The following is a 19561-nucleotide window of genomic DNA, read 5'->3' as shown; positions in this document are numbered from 1 at the left end:
TTTAAGTCTCTCTCACAGGATTTACAGAAATGTTCTGATCAGTCAACAGGAGCCTTCTGCTACAGTCTCCATCCACAGTAAAGAGCCCAACCACTCACGTACTAATGCTCCATGATTGGCACAGTTAACCCCTTAAGGACCCATGGTGATTGCACCTTAAGGACCTTGCAAGATTTTGAAAATCTGGAGTATGTGGATACTTTATGGAATAACTCTGCAACATTTTAACATATCCAAGTCATTCTGGTGGGGTCTTTTTTGTAACATGTTGATTTATCATTTAGTGATAAAATTAAATTCACATGATTTATTCTTACTTTTTAAAACTTGCAAAAATTGGCAATTTTTGGTAAAAAATGCAATTTTCTCCTATAATTAATCACAATATGTCACATGCAGTAAAGGAAACTGAGAAAATGGTCTTCAAATTGTATTTCACTGTTCCTTCTGTGCCGAAAAATGCACTCAACATGGCCATCATCTGCTTTTTGGACAATTGGCAGGGCCTACAATGGAAGGAGCGCATTTTAGCTTTTCTGGCAACAATTCAGGCTGCAACCAATTCTACACCCTATCCACCATTAGAAGAGAAATTTGGCAATGAAGATCACAGAAATCCCCCAGAAGTGATCCCGTTTTGGATACTGCACCCTTTTTGGTCCATATATATGGGATTATCATGTTTTTAGACCTTACCATTTTTTTCAGAATTAATGCAAAGCAAATATGAAAAATAAAAATTTTCATTATTTTCAGCGATATCTCACATTTGGGACAGTTTATTTTGGCTCAAAATAAAGAGAATAACCAAAATGGTTCCCAGATTTAATATTTTAGTGTCTTCCATGATGAAAAATGCACTCAACATGGCCATTATCTGCTTTTTGGACAATTGGCAGGGCCTACAATGGAAGGAGCGCATTTTAGCTTTTCTGGCAACAATTCAGGCTGCAACCAATTCTACACCCTATCCGCCATTAGAAGAGAAATTTGGCAATGAAGATCACAGAAATCCCCCAGAAGTGATCCTGTTTTGGATACTGCACCCATTTTGGTCCATATATATGGGATTATCATGTATTTAGACCTTACCATTTTTTTCTGAATTAATGCAAAGCAAATATGAAAATTAAAAATTTTCATTATTTTCAGCGATATCTCACATTTGGGACAGTTTATTTTGGCTCAAAATAAAGAGAATGACCAAAATGGTTCCCAGATTTAATATTTTAGTGTCTTCCATGATGAAAAATGCACTCAACATGGCCATTATCTGCTTTTTGGACAATTGGCAGGGCCTACAATGGAAGGAGCGCATTTTAGCTTTTCTGGCAACAATTCAGGCTGCAACCAATTCTACACCCTATCCACCATTAGAAGAGAAATTTGGCAATGAAGATCACAGAATACCCCCAGAAGTGATCCCGTTTTGGATACTGCACCCTTTTTGGTCCATATATATGGGATTATCATGTATTTAGACCTTACCATTTTTTTCAGAATTAATGCAAAGCAAATATGAAAATTAAAAATTTTCATTATTTTCAGCGATATCTCACATTTGGGACAGTTTATTTTGGCTCAAAATAAAGAGAATGACCAAAATGGTTCCCAGATTTAATATTTTAGTGTCTTCCATGATGAAAAATGCACTCAACATGGCCATTATCTGCTTTTTGGACAATTGGCAGGGCCTACAATGGAAGGAGCGCATTTTAGCTTTTCTGGCAACAATTCAGGCTGCAACCAATTCTACACCCTATCCACCATTAGAAGAGAAATTTGGCAATGAAGATCACAGAAATCCCCCAGAAGTGATCCCGTTTTGGATACTGCACCCTTTTTGGTCCATATATATGGGATTATCATGTATTTAGACCTTACCATTTTTTTCTGAATTAATGCAAAGCAAATATGAAAATTAAAAATTTTCATTATTTTCAGCGATATCTCACATTTGGGACAGTTTTTTTTGGCTCAAAATAAAGAGAATGTCCAAAATGGTTCCCAGATTTAATATTTTAGTGTCTTCCATGATGAAAAATGCACTCAACATGGCCATTATCTGCTTTTTGGACAATTGGCAGAGCCTACAATGGAAGGAGCGCATTTTAGCTTTTCTGGCCACAATTCAGGCTGCAATCAATTACAGGTCCCATCTTCCTGGCAGAGGAATTGAGCAAGTGAATTATAGAATCCCTTCAGAAGTCACATCAGTGTGGAAACCTTATATTCCCAACCTAGTTACTTTTGTGAGTTTTGAGTAAGGAAATGGAACCCAATTTTTACAATCCGCATAATATTCATCTAGAGGTATAATGAGAATTTTAATTTTGAAGTGGCCAATAAATGTGAAATGGGGGCACGGCATAAATATGTGGACATTTCTGAATGACTAAATAAAAAAAATTAATATTCTAGTGAGGTATGGTATTTGCGGAAACATTCATGAATGCATAGCCCTGGTTGGTCATGGCATGTCATGCACTGATAACCAGTGTCCTTCCTAATCCCATTTTTATAGCAGACACGGCATCTTTTTTGAGGACGGGCCTTTTTTGCAGTTGGTGGGACTTGGGATGGGAAGTGCTGTCCTGCAACTATCCTGCTGGCATCACTTGATGTTGTAGCCCTTGCTTCGCTACCCAGGTCTCCAAAAATTAAATTTTTTATTACTTTTTCCTGGTAGTCCAGGTAAGATCCCTGGTGGCCGGTCTTTTTGTAAATGACAAATGAATTGTACAGGGCCATTTGCACCAGATTAATAGCCAGTTTCTTGTACCAGACCTTGGACTTCCTAACTGCGCTGTAGGGCTGCAGCATTTGATCCGCAAGGTCTACCCCTCCCATGTTCTTATTATATTGTTGTATGCAGAGAGGTTTTGAAGTGGTGGCATTTCTACCACGGACAGGAACAGGGCTGCTCTCATTAGCATAAATGGTGGTTAGCACATGCACATCCTTTTTATCTCTGTATTTTACCAGCAATAAATGATCATTGCAAAGAGCTTTGCATTCCCCGGCTTTTAATTTAAAATTGACCAGTGCCTTTGGAAGGCCTTTTTGCGTCCTCCTGATGGTGCCACAAGCCACAGTATTTTTTTGGAAAAGGGCTCTAAACAGGGGCACACTTGTATAAAAATTATCAACAAACAAGTGATACCCCTTGTCCAACAGTGGGTGAATTAGGTCCCAAACTATTCGGCCGCTAACATTAAGGTTGGGGGGACATTCAGGAGGATTAATTTTTGAATCTTTTCCCTCGTATACCCGAAAATGGTGGGTAAAGCCACTGTTGCTTTCACAGACTTTATAAACTTTCATGCCATATTTGGCTCTCTTGCTTGGGAGATATTGTCTGAATTTTAATCTCCCCTTGAACAACACCAGGGATTCGTCAATTGCCAAATTTTTTTCAGGCATATATACCTCTGCAAATTTTAAATTAAAATGCTTCACGAGAGGCCTAATTTTAAATAGCCGATCATAGCTGGGGTCACTTGCTGGGGGACATAATGAGTTGTCACTGTAATGAATGAAGCGCATTATAGCCTCGAAGCGTTTGCGCGGCATCACGTCCCGATACATAGGGGTGTCGTACAATACATCGGTTGACCAGTATGATCTGATTGTTGGCTTTTTTACAAGGCCCATATTCAAAAGAAGGCCCCAAAATATCAGCATTTCTGCCTGGTCAACTGGCTTCCACATGTTATCACGAACATAAAGTGATTCAGGGTGTGTAGCCAAAAATTGAGCGGCGTACACATTTGTACACATCTTAACGCCGGGCACAGAAACAAAATCTGGAATTTGTGGGGCATATGATTCTGCAGACAACCAGTCTGGGTCATTACTGCTAGTACTTGGCTGACTTTCGCTCAGCCTGGAGCGCCTTGCTACTGGCTCATCGCTGTCACTAGATGACGATGAAGGAACGAAAAGTTCATCATCAATTTCACTTGCGGCATCTGTGTCTGAACAGATCATAGCATAGGCTTCCTCTGCAGTAAACATCCGCTGTGCCATTCTTTGAGATATATTCACAAAGTGTATATCTATACCTCGAACTACAACTGTATAGCTGTAAAAAAAAAATTATATTTTATTCTTTTTTTAGCTTTTTTTTCTTCTAGGTAACAAACAACAACTAGTAACTAATATTCAGTGACAGGTGCAATCACGGTATCACTGGACACTATATGGACGCTGGTCAGTGACAGGAGCAATCACTGTATTATTACTGGACACTATATGGACGCTGGTCAGTGACAGGAGCAATCACGGTATCACTGGACACTATATGGACGCTGGTCAGTGACAGGAGCAATCACGGTATCACTGGACACTATATGGACGCTGGTCAGTGACAGGAGCAATCACTGTATTATTACTGGACACTATATGGACGCTGGTCAGTGATAGGAACAATCACGGTATCACTGGACACTATATGGACGCTGGTCAGTGACAGGAGCAATCACGGTATCACTGGACACTATATGGACGCTGGTCAGTGACAGGAGCAATCACGGTATTATTACTGGACACTATATGGACGCTGGTCAGTGACAGGAGCAATCACGGTATCACTGGACACTATATGGACGCTGGTCAGTGACAGGAGCAATCACGGTATTATTACTGGACACTATATGGACGCTGGTCAGTGACAGGAGCAATCACGGTATCACTGGACACTATATGGACGCTGGTCAGTGACAGGAGCAATCACTGTATTATTACTGGACACTATATGGACGATGGTCACTGACAGGAGCAATCACGGTATCACTGGACACTATATGGACGCTGGTCAGTGACAGGAGCAATCACTGTATTATTACTGGACACTATATGGACGCTGGTCAGTGACAGGAGCAATCACGGTATCACTGGACACTACATGGACGCTGGTCAGTGACAGGAGCAATCACGGTATTATTACTGGACACTATATGGACGCTGGTAAGTGACAGGAGCAATCACGGTATCACTGGACACTATATGAATGCTGGTCAGTGACAGGAGCAATCACGGAATCACTGGACACTATATGGACGCTGGTCAGTGACAGGAGCAATCACGGTATCACTGGACACTATATGGACGCTGGTCAGTGACAGGAGCAATCACGGTATTATTACTGGACACTATATGGACGCTGGTCAGTGATAGGAGCAATCACGGTATCACTGGACACTATATGGACGCTGGTCAGTGACAGGAGCAATCACGGTATTATTACTGGACACTATATGGACGCTGGTCAGTGACAGGAGCAATCACGGTATCACTGGACACTATATGGACGCTGGTCAGTGACAGGAGCAATCACTGTATTATTACTGGACACTATATGGACGCAGGTCACTGACAGGAGCAATCACGGTATCACTGGACACTATATGGATGCTGGTCAGTGACAGGAGCAATCACTGTATTATTACTGGACACTATATGGACGCTGGTCAGTGACAGGAGCAATCACGGTATCACTGGACACTATATGGACGCTGGTCAGTGACAGGAGCAATCACTGTATTATTACTGGACACTATATGGACGCTGGTAAGTGACAGGAGCAATCACGGTATCACTGGACACTATATGGTTGATGGTCAGTGACAGGAGCAATCACGGAATCACTGGACACTATGTGGACGCTGGTCAGTGACAGGAGCAATCACGGTATCACTGGACACTATATGGACGCTGGTCAGTGACAGGAGCAATCACGGAATCACTGGACACTATGTGGACGCTGGTCACTGACAGGAGCAATCACGGTATCACTGGACACTATATGGACGCTGGTCAGTGACAGGAGCAATCACGGTATCACTGGACACTATATGGACGCTGGTCAGTGACAGGCGCAATCATGGTATTATTACTGGACACTATAAGGACGCTGGTCACTGACAGGAGCAATCACGGTATCACTGGACACTATATGGACGCTGGTCAGTGACAGGAGCAATCACGGTATCACTGGACACTATATGGACGCAGGTCACTGACAGGCGCAATCACGGTATTATTACTGGACACTATAAGGACGCTGGTCAGTGACAGGAGCAATCACAGTATCACTGGACACTATATGGACGCAGGTCACTGACAGGCGCAATCACGGTATCACTGGACAATGTAACTGGAAGAGCTGGTGAATATGAGGGGGCACACTAAGGGGTTAATCGAACTCTGTGGGGCACACTGCAACAAAGTTTCGTTCTGAGAGGAGGCTCAGCAGACACAGCTCCGATCTCATCCACAACTCTGACTGAAATGACGAGATCGGAGCTGTATTCCAGCCTCCTCTCACAGGATACAGCTATGATTGGTCGGTGTGACGTCACCGACCAATCATAGCGATCGCCGGACAGGGAGCGCTGTGATTGGTCCCTGCACCGATGCCTGTGACACTCGGCTGACTATGACAGCCGATGTCACATTGTAGTCACCGTGTGTTTACACACGGTGACGATTTAAATGGATGACGAAAATGCACGTCCCGGTGCCGGAACGTGCACCCGACTTGGACGTGCATTTTCGTCATAGGTCCTGAAAGGGTTAAGATGCATTCCATAACGTTTTCCTAAACCAACCCAAGTGGTGGAAAAGGTTACTCTTTCCAAATATTTTACCGGTACTCCACCACCAACTTGCAATAGGGCTGTCTCTATTCCCTCCTCTTACCCTGCAAGATAAGCTGCAAGTCTTATTTACGATGGTATCAGGGCAGTTTTCAATTGTCATTACTGCCAAACTGCAAAGGAGAAGGTGACAACTAGAGATGAGCGAGTATACTGGTCAGAGCTTGATGCTCGTTCGAGTATTAGCATACTCGAAACGGCTCGTTGCTCGGAAGAGTATTTCGCCTGCTCGATAACGAGCTTTCACTTAAATAAACACAGTGAAGAACAGTGAAGAACAGTGAAATTTAAGGATCATTAAGGATCATTTAAGTGAAGAACACAGTGAACACAGTGAAGAACACATTGCAGATGTTTCCGTACATCTGCTAACTTATCAGAAGACACGAGTGCAGAACGGTGTTCTTCACAATAGTATGTGAAGAACAATATGTGTGAAGAACACATTACAGATGTTTAACACGGGTCATTCTCCTTTTTGAAGTTCCACAAATATTCCATTGAATAGAAAAAAACGAAGAAACAGGACTGACTTCCTTATTTCTCAATAAAATGACACATTTTATTGCAGAGCCTTGGTCCCCTTGAAAAATACTCGAGTCTCCCATTGACTTCAATGGGGTTCGTTATTCGAAACGAGCACTCGAGCATCGGGAAAAGTTCGACTCAAGTAACGAGCACTCGAGCATTTTAGTGCTCGCTCATCTCTAGTGACAACTCTTTCTGATGTCCCAGTACATGTATAATTGTATATAATAATCTCCAAGTTTAGGTATAATGGAATACATTGGAATCCCTATACAGATATAATGGTATAATGTTATACATAGATATCAGTTTCATACCAACCAACCTTTGGAAGGGTGAAAGAGGGGCAAAAGTAAAGGGCGAAGCAAAAGGAGTGTCTTAGGGGCAAAAATTTCTGTGATGCATAAGTCACTCTTTTTAGTAGCCCTCTAAACTGCTCCCCTTACTGTGGGAGCAGGCAAGGAATCTTTTTGCTGTGTCTCTAGACACAGGCTGAACGCGAGGAGGAGGGTCGGGGCTAATGACAGCTCTGTTGGAGGAGCTGACAGCAGCCATGTTCCACCTCATGACCCCTTCGCAATCATTTGAATCAACGTGGTGAAATGGGGAAAACTGGGACAATTCTGTAACCCTCCGGGACAGCGGAACGGCCCGGAAAAACTTTTAGGACTGTCCCGGCAAATCCGGGACGATTGGGTGCTATGAAGCAGGTTGACCAAACCCTCTTCTATTTGTCTTAGTGGTATAAACCAGTCGGCCGTCTGATTGGATGGTTTGAATCATACTGTGATCAGAATTATGCTGCTAGCTCCACTCAGATCCAGATGTCAGTATGTTACAATTGAGTGAATGGCTGCCAGCAAGTAACATGAGGTATGTCAATTGGCCACTGCCCTTCAATGTGCCATACGATATACAATATAACTTTATTGATCCCATAGGGAAGTTATTTTGTACATAGAGACTGGCATAATGTTACCTGCTTACAGGTTACATACAATTACATGCATTTTAAAAATATACAAGTAAGAAATAGAATAATGTATTGCGTTGGGGAGCAAGTGATGTTAGCGTAATGAGATGAGCCTTGCGCCTTTATGGTTCCTCTGGCGTTCCTCTGTGCCTGCTCAACATTTTGCTGCCTACAACTGAAACAATGATCCGTAGGTACACTGGTCTTCTTGACGCCGGGTGCAGGCACTGAGAGCAGTTGGTGGCGCTCTTATTCACCTGGTCGGGCGTTAGATTGTGGCACTTCTATACATTGGAAGGTGCAGAGCAGGGGCTGGAATGAATGGGGCGTTGGAACAAGGGGCCTTACTGTGGAACTTGCCACCAGTAAGATGGAAGAGCATCTCTAATTATTTGTAAGGGATCGTCACATTGCCTTTTGTTTTAATGATCTCTTTTGGCCAAATATGACCAAATCTGTATATTCAATAGTAAGAGCTTCCGTCATATGCCATGCACAAGCGCTAGTGTTTGATAAATTTTTCCCTAGGCAGCAAGCATGTTACATAACAGTAGCCTCAGGGAAGCAAGCATGTGAGATCTCACTTTGTTCCAATGTTGGGATATAGGCACCAGTAAGGAGGTAAGGAGCTGCTGATAGTGTATAGAGATCCCTATGTATCCCAAGTATAGAGATTCCTATGCAACAAGAAAATTAGTCTCCACAATAATTGGGACACAGAATTATTAACAAATATGCTATATAACTTTAGGCAACAAGCATATGGCCTAGGAAACAAATATCTTAAATAATAGTAGCACCTAGGCAACAATCATGTTCCCTAGGCAACAGGGATGTTAAATAATAGTAGCCCATAGGCTAAATGCATATTCCCTAGGCAACAAACATATTCGGCAATGATAATGTTAAATAATTTAAGCCCCTAGGCAATAAGCTTATTCACTAGGGAGAAAGCATATTATATAACATGCATATTGTACAACAATAGACCTAGGCAACAAACATTTTCCCCAGACAATTAATATGTTATAGAACAGTAGCCCCTAGGCAATGCGCATATTCCCAAGGCAACAGATATGTTAAATAATAGTAGCCCCTAGGTAGAGATTGGCGAATCGATTCGAATTAAGTGGAATTCGGTCCGAATTTCATGGAAAATTCGATTCATCAAGAATCCGAAGTTTACGCTGATTTGTGGGAAGAAATGTAGGCCAATCAGCGACCGGCAGGCTTATGTGATGTCACAGCCCTATAATAACTGGCAGCCATTTGCAATCTTGGCATTTCACACTGCATGTGCTGTCTGTAGCGCCCAGCTGCTTCTACTGTACTGTGCTGTAGTGATTTCTGCTCCAATCCCAGGGTGTGCGTTTAGGGGGATCTGTATACCCCAAATAGCAGTTCTTTTTTGTTACTGAAGCCACTAGGAAGCAATCTGTTTAACCCCTTCACGACTTGGCCTTTTTTAGTTTTTTCACTTCCATTTTTCACTCACCAACTTCAAAAATCTATAACTTTTTTATTTTTCCACATAAAGAGCTCTGTTATGGCTTATTTTCTGCGTAACAAATTGCACTTCATAGTGACGGTATTTAATATTCTATGGTGTGTATTGGGAAGCGGGAAAAAAATTCCAAATGCAGTGAAAATGGTGAAAAACCACATTTGTGACGTTTTCTTGTGGGCTTGGATTTTACAGCTTTCACTCTGCGTCCCAAATGACAGGTCTACTTTATTCTTTGGGTCGGTACGATCACGTGGATACCAAATTTGTATAGGTTTTATAATGTTTTCATACATTTAAAAAAATTAAAACCTCCTGTACAAAATATATATTTTTTATTTTGCCATCTTCTGGGGCCAATAACTTTTTCATACTTTGGTGTACGGAGCTGTGGATAGTGTCATTTTTTGCGAATTTTGATGCCGTTTTCATTGCTATAATTTTTGGGACTGTGCAAACTTTTGATCACTTTTTATTAATTTTTTTATATTTTTCAAAATAGCAAAAAAATGCCATTTTCGACTTTGGACGCTATTTTCCGTTACGGGGTTAAACATAGTGAAAAAACATTATCATATTTTGATAGATCGGGCATTTTCGGACGCGGCGATACCTAATGTGTTTATGATTTTTACAGTTTATTTATTTTTATATCAGTTCTAGGGAAAGTATGGCAGTATATGGCAGTATATGTGGATTTTACTCCCCCATGCATTACAATGTGCAATTAGCACATTGTAATGCATGGGTTAAAACGAAGTAGCCTCGGGTGTTCGGAACACCCGAGGTTACTATGGCGACGGATCGCCGCTCCCCGTGACGTCATCGGGGAGCAGCGATCCACGACAAGATGGCGGCGCCCATGCGGCGCCATCTCTTTGAAGCCGCCGGCAGCATTGCCGGCGGCGATCGCAGAAAAAACACCCGCGATCGGTGCTAGCACCGATCGCGGGTGTTACCGGTAAGCCTTTGCTGCAATATGCAGCAAAGACTTACCGGCTATGGAGAGGGCTCGGCCCGCGAGCCCTCTCCATGCACCGGGACCCGGCAAAGGTTGTTGAATGGTTGACTAGGTCACCCAATTCCTCAAATATAACATCTGACAACCCCAGCCAAGAGTCTGTGGGTTCGTCAGATGCAACAATTCGTTGGCATGACCCAGGAGCAGGAGCTGACTGTGGTCTTGTCCAAGTTGTTGGTACTGCAGTCTCTCCCTTTCCAAGTCGTGGACTCTGCGCCCTCCAGAGAACTAATCTCTTGTGCCGAATCGAGGTGGAGAGTTCCAAGCCGAAATTTATTTTCCAAAAACAAATATGTAGAACAGAAGGTGGGCCAGTCCTTGAGCATATCGGTTTCTTCCAAGGTGCACGGCAGCATGGACGTGTGGAGCTGTAACTACGGTAAGGGTCAGTACATGTCCTTTAGTGCAGATTGCACTATAAAGAATGTGCAAAGTCCGACAGAAAACTTAAGATAATATGGTTTCTCTGCTAATTATTTTTTCATGTATTATTGTTAATGTTCTTGATTTGTCATTCATGTGTTTATGCTTTTTTTTCTAGGAGATTTGTAAAACTCTACGGAATTTGATGGTTCTATATAAATAAAGATTATTATTAAAAGGAGGGAAGGGGATGTAGGATTTTGGGCAGGAACGTGATAACTTGCTGCTGTATGTTGTTAGCTTGTGTGCAGGGGCAGGTCAGTAGTTTGGTCTTTGCCTGGCTGGAAAATAAAGCAAGCAGTCTGAAGCCTGGTCTGGTAACATGTGTCCATACACTACACGCGGACAGCTGATGGGCCTGGATGAACATATGAAGGACCTGGTCTGGTAACCTGTGTCCATACACTACACGCGGACAGCTGATGGGCCTGGATGAACATATGAAGGACCTGGTCTGGTCTGGTAACCTGTGTCCATACACTAAATGTGGACCGCTGATGGGCCTGGATGAACATATGAAGGACCTGGTCTGGTCTGGTAACCTGTGTCCATACACTACATGCGGACAGCCAATGGGCCTGGATGAACATATGAAGGACCTGGTCTGGTAACCTGTGTCCATACACTACATGCGAACAGCTGATGGGCCTGGATGAACATATGAAGGACCTGGTCTGGTAACCTGTGTCTATACACTGCTCGCGAACAGCTGATGGGCCTGGATGAACATATGAAGGGTCTGGTCTAATAACCTGTGGCAATACAATATACGTGGATGAACATATGAAGGACCTGCAGCAGAAGGTTTAGCACCAGGATTTGAGTATACAGTCTTTCATATGTATCTGCTGTGTGGTCTTGTGTGTGATAACTGGTATCCCCAGCCTAGAGGTGCCATATTTTTCTGGCTGTGGTTCTTGGATGGTGTTGTCATACTGTGCAACCTGACTCAGCAATTCTTAAGATATTGGTTATATTCTTCTTTCCACTCAATGGAGACCTAGTTGAAGTCCGCTAGTATCTTTCTATCCCATAATTCCATGGTGGCCGGAGTAAGATTTTGAGGATGATCAGAAACAGTAACTTTTGTGTCCTGGCAGCTGTGAGGAACTCTAGAGGTTCTTTGGTCATACTATAGTGCCCCATCACCCACAGACCTCAAAATATAAAAAAATATTTTTAATTTTCACTGAATAAGCTAAAATCAGGCAGGTTTGTAAAATCATATAGATGGTTAAAAAAATGAATGCGTCTCTTGGTCAATTGCCTTTTATTATAAAAACAGACAGCTGAAGGTTATTTTCCACATGTGTGTATAAATACTTATGTCTCCATAGCCCCTTTATAGATGTAGCCTATGTATACGATCCATAGAGTCCTGCACTACAGATATACAGCACACATACTTCATCTCCTACAGCAATGATTCACCACATTAGGTCACTTTAACACTCGGTTAGTATGAACCTAAATTTTTCTATTTTCTTACGATTTGCAGTCCATCATAACTTACAAACCGCAGCAATTGTTTCTTTAATTATTAAGAGAATTCTGGAAAGTGATACATCAGGTGACATCATTAAAACACAATTTGTATAGCACATCTGCTGAATATGTTAGCGCAGCACTGAATCACCAAGCCAAGTATGAAATCACCCAACACAGACACTTCTAGAGCGGCCAGATGTTACTTCACGGAGAGCCGATTTCATGATTTGGAGGCAAAAAAATTACAGCTGTCATGTATATTTTCACTGCATTAAAGGCTTAATGATGAACCATTTTGTAAGTTCTTTGCACATTTTAAACAAGCAATACGGTCAAAATATAAAAATGTCAAAATGTATTTTTTAAATAAGAATGCAAAGGCTAAGATGTAGAGCAAGGTAAGAGACAGCATTCGATTAGGAAGCGGGTTGAGGTAGTTGAGCACTGCTCTTGTCCGGCTTAGTCAGATTCACTTGAAAGAGTCTGTGCTGTCATACCTGCAAGAGTGGTGTTGGCTGCCACTTTTCCTAGTCCCATTAAAAAAAATCCAGATGAAAATGCATCTAAGTACTTGTCTTACAGCCAGTGCAGGCTCCAGGTTTCAGTAGGCCCCTGGGTGACAGAGCCACAGTGGGCCCCTTTGCAGTGAAGTTACATCCGGCATTAAAAATTCAGAAACTAACAGTCACCTTTTCCCTAAAATATTCACCAAAATTCAGACACTAACAGTCACCTTTTCCCTAAAATATTCACCAAGTTTATCATACCAAACAGCCCCTCATGGTTATTTTATATAAGCCCCCCTCATACCATATAGATTAAATAGGAACAGCCCCCTCATTCCTATGTATTCCTTATGTGGGCCCCCCAGCAGCTCTGGGCCCCGGGACCTGCCCAAGTATGCCTAGGGCTGGCGCCGGCCCTGCCTACAGCATGATTCTCAACCTGCAACCAGTGACCACTGTGCACCCCACAATTTCTTATTAGTGATAGTGCAGTGGTGGCGAACCTATGGCACGAGTGCCAGAGGCGGCACTCCGAGCTCTGTCTGTGGGCACCCGGGCCATTGCCCCAGCACACCAGACAGGACTCCTGCTGAATTTTCCTGTAGTTCCAAATAACCTAAAAGATGCTGCTTTCAGTGATATTTTAAAGTGATACGTACTTGGCTACATGGGACTTTAGGAAGAGGGGAATCTGTAGACAGGGCCAAATTATCTTTGGAAGACCTCCTGCTTGCCCCATGATTCTCTGTGTACAGAAGGACACTGGAAAGAAGCTAAAATGGTGCAAATCTTCCATTTTCTTTTTCTACTATGTTGCTGTCCTCAGGAGGCCAGGAAGATTGAATGTTTTTGAAGAACAGGGAGCAATAAGTTACTGCTTTATTTTTGGTTGGCACCTCGCGATAAATGAGGGGGCTTCGGGGTTGCAGTTTGGGCACTCCGTCCCTAAAAGGTTCGCCATCACTGTGATAGTGAATGGAGTTGGGGGCAGGGTTTATATCACATTTTTTGCATCTGCCTGACAGAGACGGTTTTGACTGCAAAAAACATATTTAAAAGTGTGCTACGGCATATTTGTTCATCTATGGACATGACGGGTGCCCAGACACTGTACATTTGTTGTCCTGTGCGTCTGTATCTTTTTTTCTTAGGTTGAGAAAAACGTGGGCTGCTGCGTTTTCCATGTCCTTTTAAAAAACCTATTAAAAATCTAAACTTTTTTAACATTGGTGTCTATGGATGACATATGCAGAAAGTGTTCAAAAGTACACATTAATCCGTCACATCAGTTTTTATGCCCAAATATGGATCCTAAAATTCTTCTTCTTGATAGGGACGATGAAATGGAAACGGCTTCTGATGGTGCAGACAGCGGGAGTGGAAAAAAAAGTATCTTTTTAAAGTGTAAAAACGGATGCAAACGGATTTGACGTTTACATCAAAAACATTAAATAAACCTGGACACAAAATGCATCCTTTTTTGTCATTTTTTAAATGTATACGTTTTAGCATACATCAGGCGGGTTCAAAAAATGTGATGTGAAGCCAGCCTTACACTGTAATGTGGATGCAATGAGGATGTTACGACTACAACTTCTAGTCACTTTTACAACACGTTTGTGAAGAATTGCCAGGGTGCCATCATGGCAGACTTATTTATCAAGTCACAGGGATAGTGTAATTCAGCTCCAGCTTCAGGCTTTCAGGTTCAAATCTGACCAGAGACAATAACAAGGATAGAATTTGAGTATTATTTTCCTTAACTTGGGATCTTCCTATGTCCAAAAATAGTCCAGTAGTCCCAAAAAGGATCATCTGGTACTCTAATGGGCCAGTCTAACACTGTGTCCAAATCGTTTAGGTAAAGTAGTCCATGGCCATTAATCACATTCTAGCTCTCATGTTTCATGGGCCCGTGGATAATAATAAAAGCTGTGACCTGTTTGGGTGCTATGGGTGACTACCCTATTTTCTGTGATATTGTTTCGTCTATAGACAATTATTAAGTGTCAGTTCTTCAACGATAACTAATGTAATAAAAACACATCACCACAGACATCTGGACACACAACTTGCACAAGAACCAAATAGTCTCCCCGGGAAATAAATATATAAATCACTTCATCTCACAGTGTTCAGTATGGCACGACTTCCTTCTTCCCACCTGCCCCCACAAAATGTCTACTTCCCCTACTGCTAATTTTCATTAATTTCACAGATTTATGATACCTGCACACAGTGAATAAATGGGGATGTATTTTGTACAGCTAGCACATGTCCTCATTTGCTTCTATGGGCTCATGCACATGATTGTGAATTTCACAGCCCCATGCATGAGATGACGTCCCAAAACACAAAAGATGGAGCAGGTCCTATTCCTGCAGCCATTTTCAATAGTCTTTGGGGTAGTACGGTGCTCACCCGTGGATGACACACAGGATGCAAACAGTTAAACGGACCAATGTTTGCATCCGTATAACTGCACAGCCTGTGGAGTTACAACACAGGGGGGGGGGGCTCTGGTAACACCCCCAGAACACTGGCTCATTGGCATAATTGTAAAAGTGGATTTTTAGAAGGAAGAAGGTCATGGATAACAAATATAAGAAGATTATCACAGTCACAGTGCCTGATCTATGAGTAAGTGTCCCTGGTTTATTATTCTTGATTTTGATGTTAGTTTTCCTTTAAAATATATATATATTTTGTACATACATATATATATGTACTACTGTATATAATTAGAACAATCAGCTGTGATAAACATAACGTTGAATATATTAGCAAGGAGAGATTTAAAAAATATTAAGGAACAGGATCTCAAAGTAGGTTGGAAATTGCCTTACAATAATGTTGTATTATTTCTAGATAAAAGTTGAGAGTCCTCAGTTGTTGATACCTTTTATTGGCTAACTTAATAGGTTGATTTGCAAACTTTTGAGACCAATCAGCTCTTTATCAGTCATTATATGATTTCTATATGTTGAGTTATATGCAGTTGTCACCCTCTATTTTGTGTATACTTTGTGTATTCTGCATGATCTGTGTCAGCTGTGTTTTTGGGATCTTCTTTTCCTATCTGCCACAGGAACACAGTTCTTATCTCCATCCATGCCCAGGAGATAGCATACTAATGACGTGAATTTCCTGACTGATTCACAATATGTAGATACCCTCTATTGTTCCTCACATTATCTTACATTTAAAGCAAAGAAGTACAGTAAATTGTTACAATATGCTCTTGTTATAGCATATGTACCAGTAGAAGGTCATGAATCTTCAAAACATCTCAACTATCCAGTAGGAAATATTACCGTATATAATCGAGTATAAGCTGAGTTTTTCAGCACAACAAATGTGCTGAAAAACCCAAACTTGGCTTATACTTCAGTAAAAAAAAAAGAAAGTCCATACTCACCTTTCCGATGCCCCCCACAGGTCCTCTTCTTACGTCTGGCAGCAGCAGGTCTGTGCAACGTTGCAGCACACAGGCTATGACATCAGCCGCCGCCAACATCAGAGTGTGGCTATGTATCGGGGGCAGGCTTTATACAGGGGGCAGGCCAGCTGGCTTTATACTGGGGTAGGCTGGCTGGCTATATACAGTTGACTGGCTGGCTGTATACTGTGGCTGGCTATATACTATGGCTAGCTGACCATATACTGAGGGTTTGCCATATACTTTGGGCAGGGTCTCGCTGGTTATATACTGGGGTAGGGGCTGGCTGGCTATATACCGGGGGCAGGCTGGCTGGCTATATACTGGGGGCACAGTGGATGGCTACATACTGGGTCTAGCTGGCTATATACAGGTGGTCCCCTATTTATGGAAACCTGACTTACAGATGACCCCTAGTTAGAGACAGACCCCAGAGACCACCTCTGGTGAAGCTTTCTGGATACTCTTCTTTACTTCCAGGGTGCAATGATCAACTGTAAAGTGTCTGTAATGATGTTTTATTGATAATCCTTATCCTCTTTACAGCAAAAGATTTTGAAAATCCAATTGTCACTGGGATAAAAGAAAAAAATGTCTGGAGCTGCAATTATAAAATATACAGTTCCTACTCGCATACAAATTTAACTTAAGTACAACCGCAGGAACCTATCTTGTACGTAACCCAGGGATTACCTGCCTACCAGCAGATGATTCAAGCTGCCACTCAGCGCTTTTTGGTCTGACGAAGGGTTAATCCCGAAAAGTGTTACTATTGCATTTTATATATCGCCAATAAAATGTATTTGATTCTGAATCGCTTTGGTCTTGAGGAGAAACCCTCATACCACTTGGTTGCAAACGCACCTGTTTAGCCTCTCCCCTTTTCCAGTTCTTTATGCCTGTAATAGGAACAGGGGGCTGGCTAGCTATATACTTGGCGAGGGGGCTGGATAGCTATACACTGGGGGCAAGGGGTTGGCAGGCTTTACACAGGGGGCCGAATAGCTATATACTGTGGAAGGCTGTGACCAATGTGTTTTCTACCCTAGGTTTATACTTCAGTCAATAGGTTTTCCCAGTTTTTTGTGGTAAAATTAGGAGCCTCGGCTTATACTCGGGTCAGCTTATACTTGAGTACATATAGTACTTGAATTTTCAGCTTATCTGGACAGGAAATATTCAGTTATTCTAGTAAATGGTCAGCAGAATCAGCCAAAAAGGGCAGGTTAGTGCCACAGCTTTTAGCCACAATTCATCTTTGCAGCAACATTCTGTGGATTCTAAATCTTCATTGTAAATCAATTTACACTGTGAGTTTTTTACACAACATAAAGGATAAAAATAAGGCTGACCACACAGTAGTCACAGATGAAAACCAGCCTATAGTATCTGTCCTAATTTCTGCGCCCAATGGTTGCCTAGTTATGTTCACTTCTTTACACATGCAATGTCTGGCCCAATCCTTGACTTCAGCAGTCACATGAGCAAGATATTAGCCCCGACATCATGGACACATGAACGTGTCACCACAGAAGGTCCAACAGGAGTGGAACTGCTGGGGAGGAAGCCGTAGTGGAGCCCAGGATGATCTCTGGTGGGATTATTTCATCCCTAATGTTACTCTTTGATGCAAATTTTCATCTATTTACTATTCATTGATCTAATGGACAAATTCATTGGATTCCCTTCTATGGGCTGATACATACAGGGCTGTGGTTTCCAAGGCCCCATGTGTGAGCCAACTACCTGAGCTTCAAAACTCAAACAGGTTTTATTCCTGCCCATGTTTGCGGCTTGGGCAGTCTTCATTGCAGTCATCATTTATGTGCAGACCTCACACGCCTAAGACATGGTTCGCAAACAATGGACCATTGTATGGGCCTGAGGGCTTAATGTGTATCCATAACTTTTGTAGCCTATAATAGAAAGAAGAGTGCACATACTCAGTCTCCTTACTTCTTCTTCACCTCTTTCATATTTGGTCTTTTACCAGACAAGGTCCCACCCAGGGATTCCATCAGGGGGGTTTATTGTGACTGTGTTCAGGGGGCCCAATGAGGAGAAAAGGCCCCAAGTCACAGAAAACCCTCCCCCTTCCAAGGTGCAGGGAACTCACTGAGCACACAGGCCCAGATTATCATTCTGTTATGCGTGCGGGCCCACAAAATTTGACAGTCAGGGGCCCCTAACTTCCTAGTTGCAGCCCAGGTCCCACCTACTACTTGGTGCCTGGAGTACCCAAACTCAATTTTCCTGGGGGTGTACATTTTACATGTCTAACCTCAGAATACCATTTTAAATGTTTTAAATGCCATTGCTTGATACTTAGTGTAGTTTTTGTAACTGTGAGTACAATATGGCACACAGAGCAGACCTATTTACATCACACATCACTTTGTAGGATTTTAGTGTGTGTGTGTGTGTGTGGGGTGGACTGAACTTTTACCCAGCAACCTCACGTATGTGTATGAGCTACATCCCGATGTACCTCCAAGATCCTCCTCCTTCAATGTAATGTCTGCAGGGGAATGACTCTGTGATCCGTTGAGAGCTGTAGTCCTGTGATCACCTTTGACATGATAGTGAGATGTAACATCTGCAGCGCTGCTGATGACATCATAGCTGAGTCCAGACATTTTCTGATAACAAATAATAGGTTTTGGGGTTTTTATAGTATTAGGTATTATTAAGAGCAGCACAGTTTGTTCTGTTTTTTCCTTTTCTAAACCACAAGAAACTTAATTGCTGCAATTTTCTCACAATTGCTCTAAGTAAAGACTGTTTGGAAAAATCCCCAATGAAAAACAGTTCACATTGGAAGATCCGCTACACCCGCTGCTATGAAGAAATATTTTATTTTCCCTGGATAGGGGCCCAGCGGACAGACTGAGTCAGCTGTCACCTGTTTCTTGGTTTAAATAATTTGCTGGTTAAGAAACGTATTTGCTCCCATTTTACTGTGCAGTTTTGCCAGGGGGGTTTACACTTCCCCTGTTTGACCTCACAGAACTGATACAGAC

At 42.3% G+C, this 19561-nt stretch overlaps 1 protein-coding gene across 1 annotated transcript; it reads right to left on the bottom strand.

The window, feature by feature from the left end:
* Nucleotides 1-2409: 2409 nt before the first annotated feature.
* On the bottom strand, nucleotides 2410-4029 carry LOC140070173 (piggyBac transposable element-derived protein 4-like). The gene has a single exon (XM_072116511.1). It carries the CDS (start codon nucleotides 4027-4029, stop codon nucleotides 2410-2412), a length of 1620 nt encoding a protein of 539 aa, XP_071972612.1.
* Between the last annotated feature and the right edge of the window lie 15532 nt (nucleotides 4030-19561).

Source organism: Engystomops pustulosus, chromosome 7 (assembly GCF_040894005.1).
Source record: "Engystomops pustulosus chromosome 7, aEngPut4.maternal, whole genome shotgun sequence".
In the NCBI taxonomy this organism is placed as follows: Eukaryota; Metazoa; Chordata; class Amphibia; order Anura; family Leptodactylidae; genus Engystomops; species Engystomops pustulosus.
Note: the sequence above shows the minus strand (reverse complement) of the source record. Positions and strands in the feature narration are given on the sequence as shown.

Coding starts and splice junctions, on each gene's coding strand:
- LOC140070173 (XM_072116511.1), bottom strand. CDS start 4,029: ATGGCACAGCGGATGTTTACTGCAGAGGAAGCCTATGCTATGATCTGT.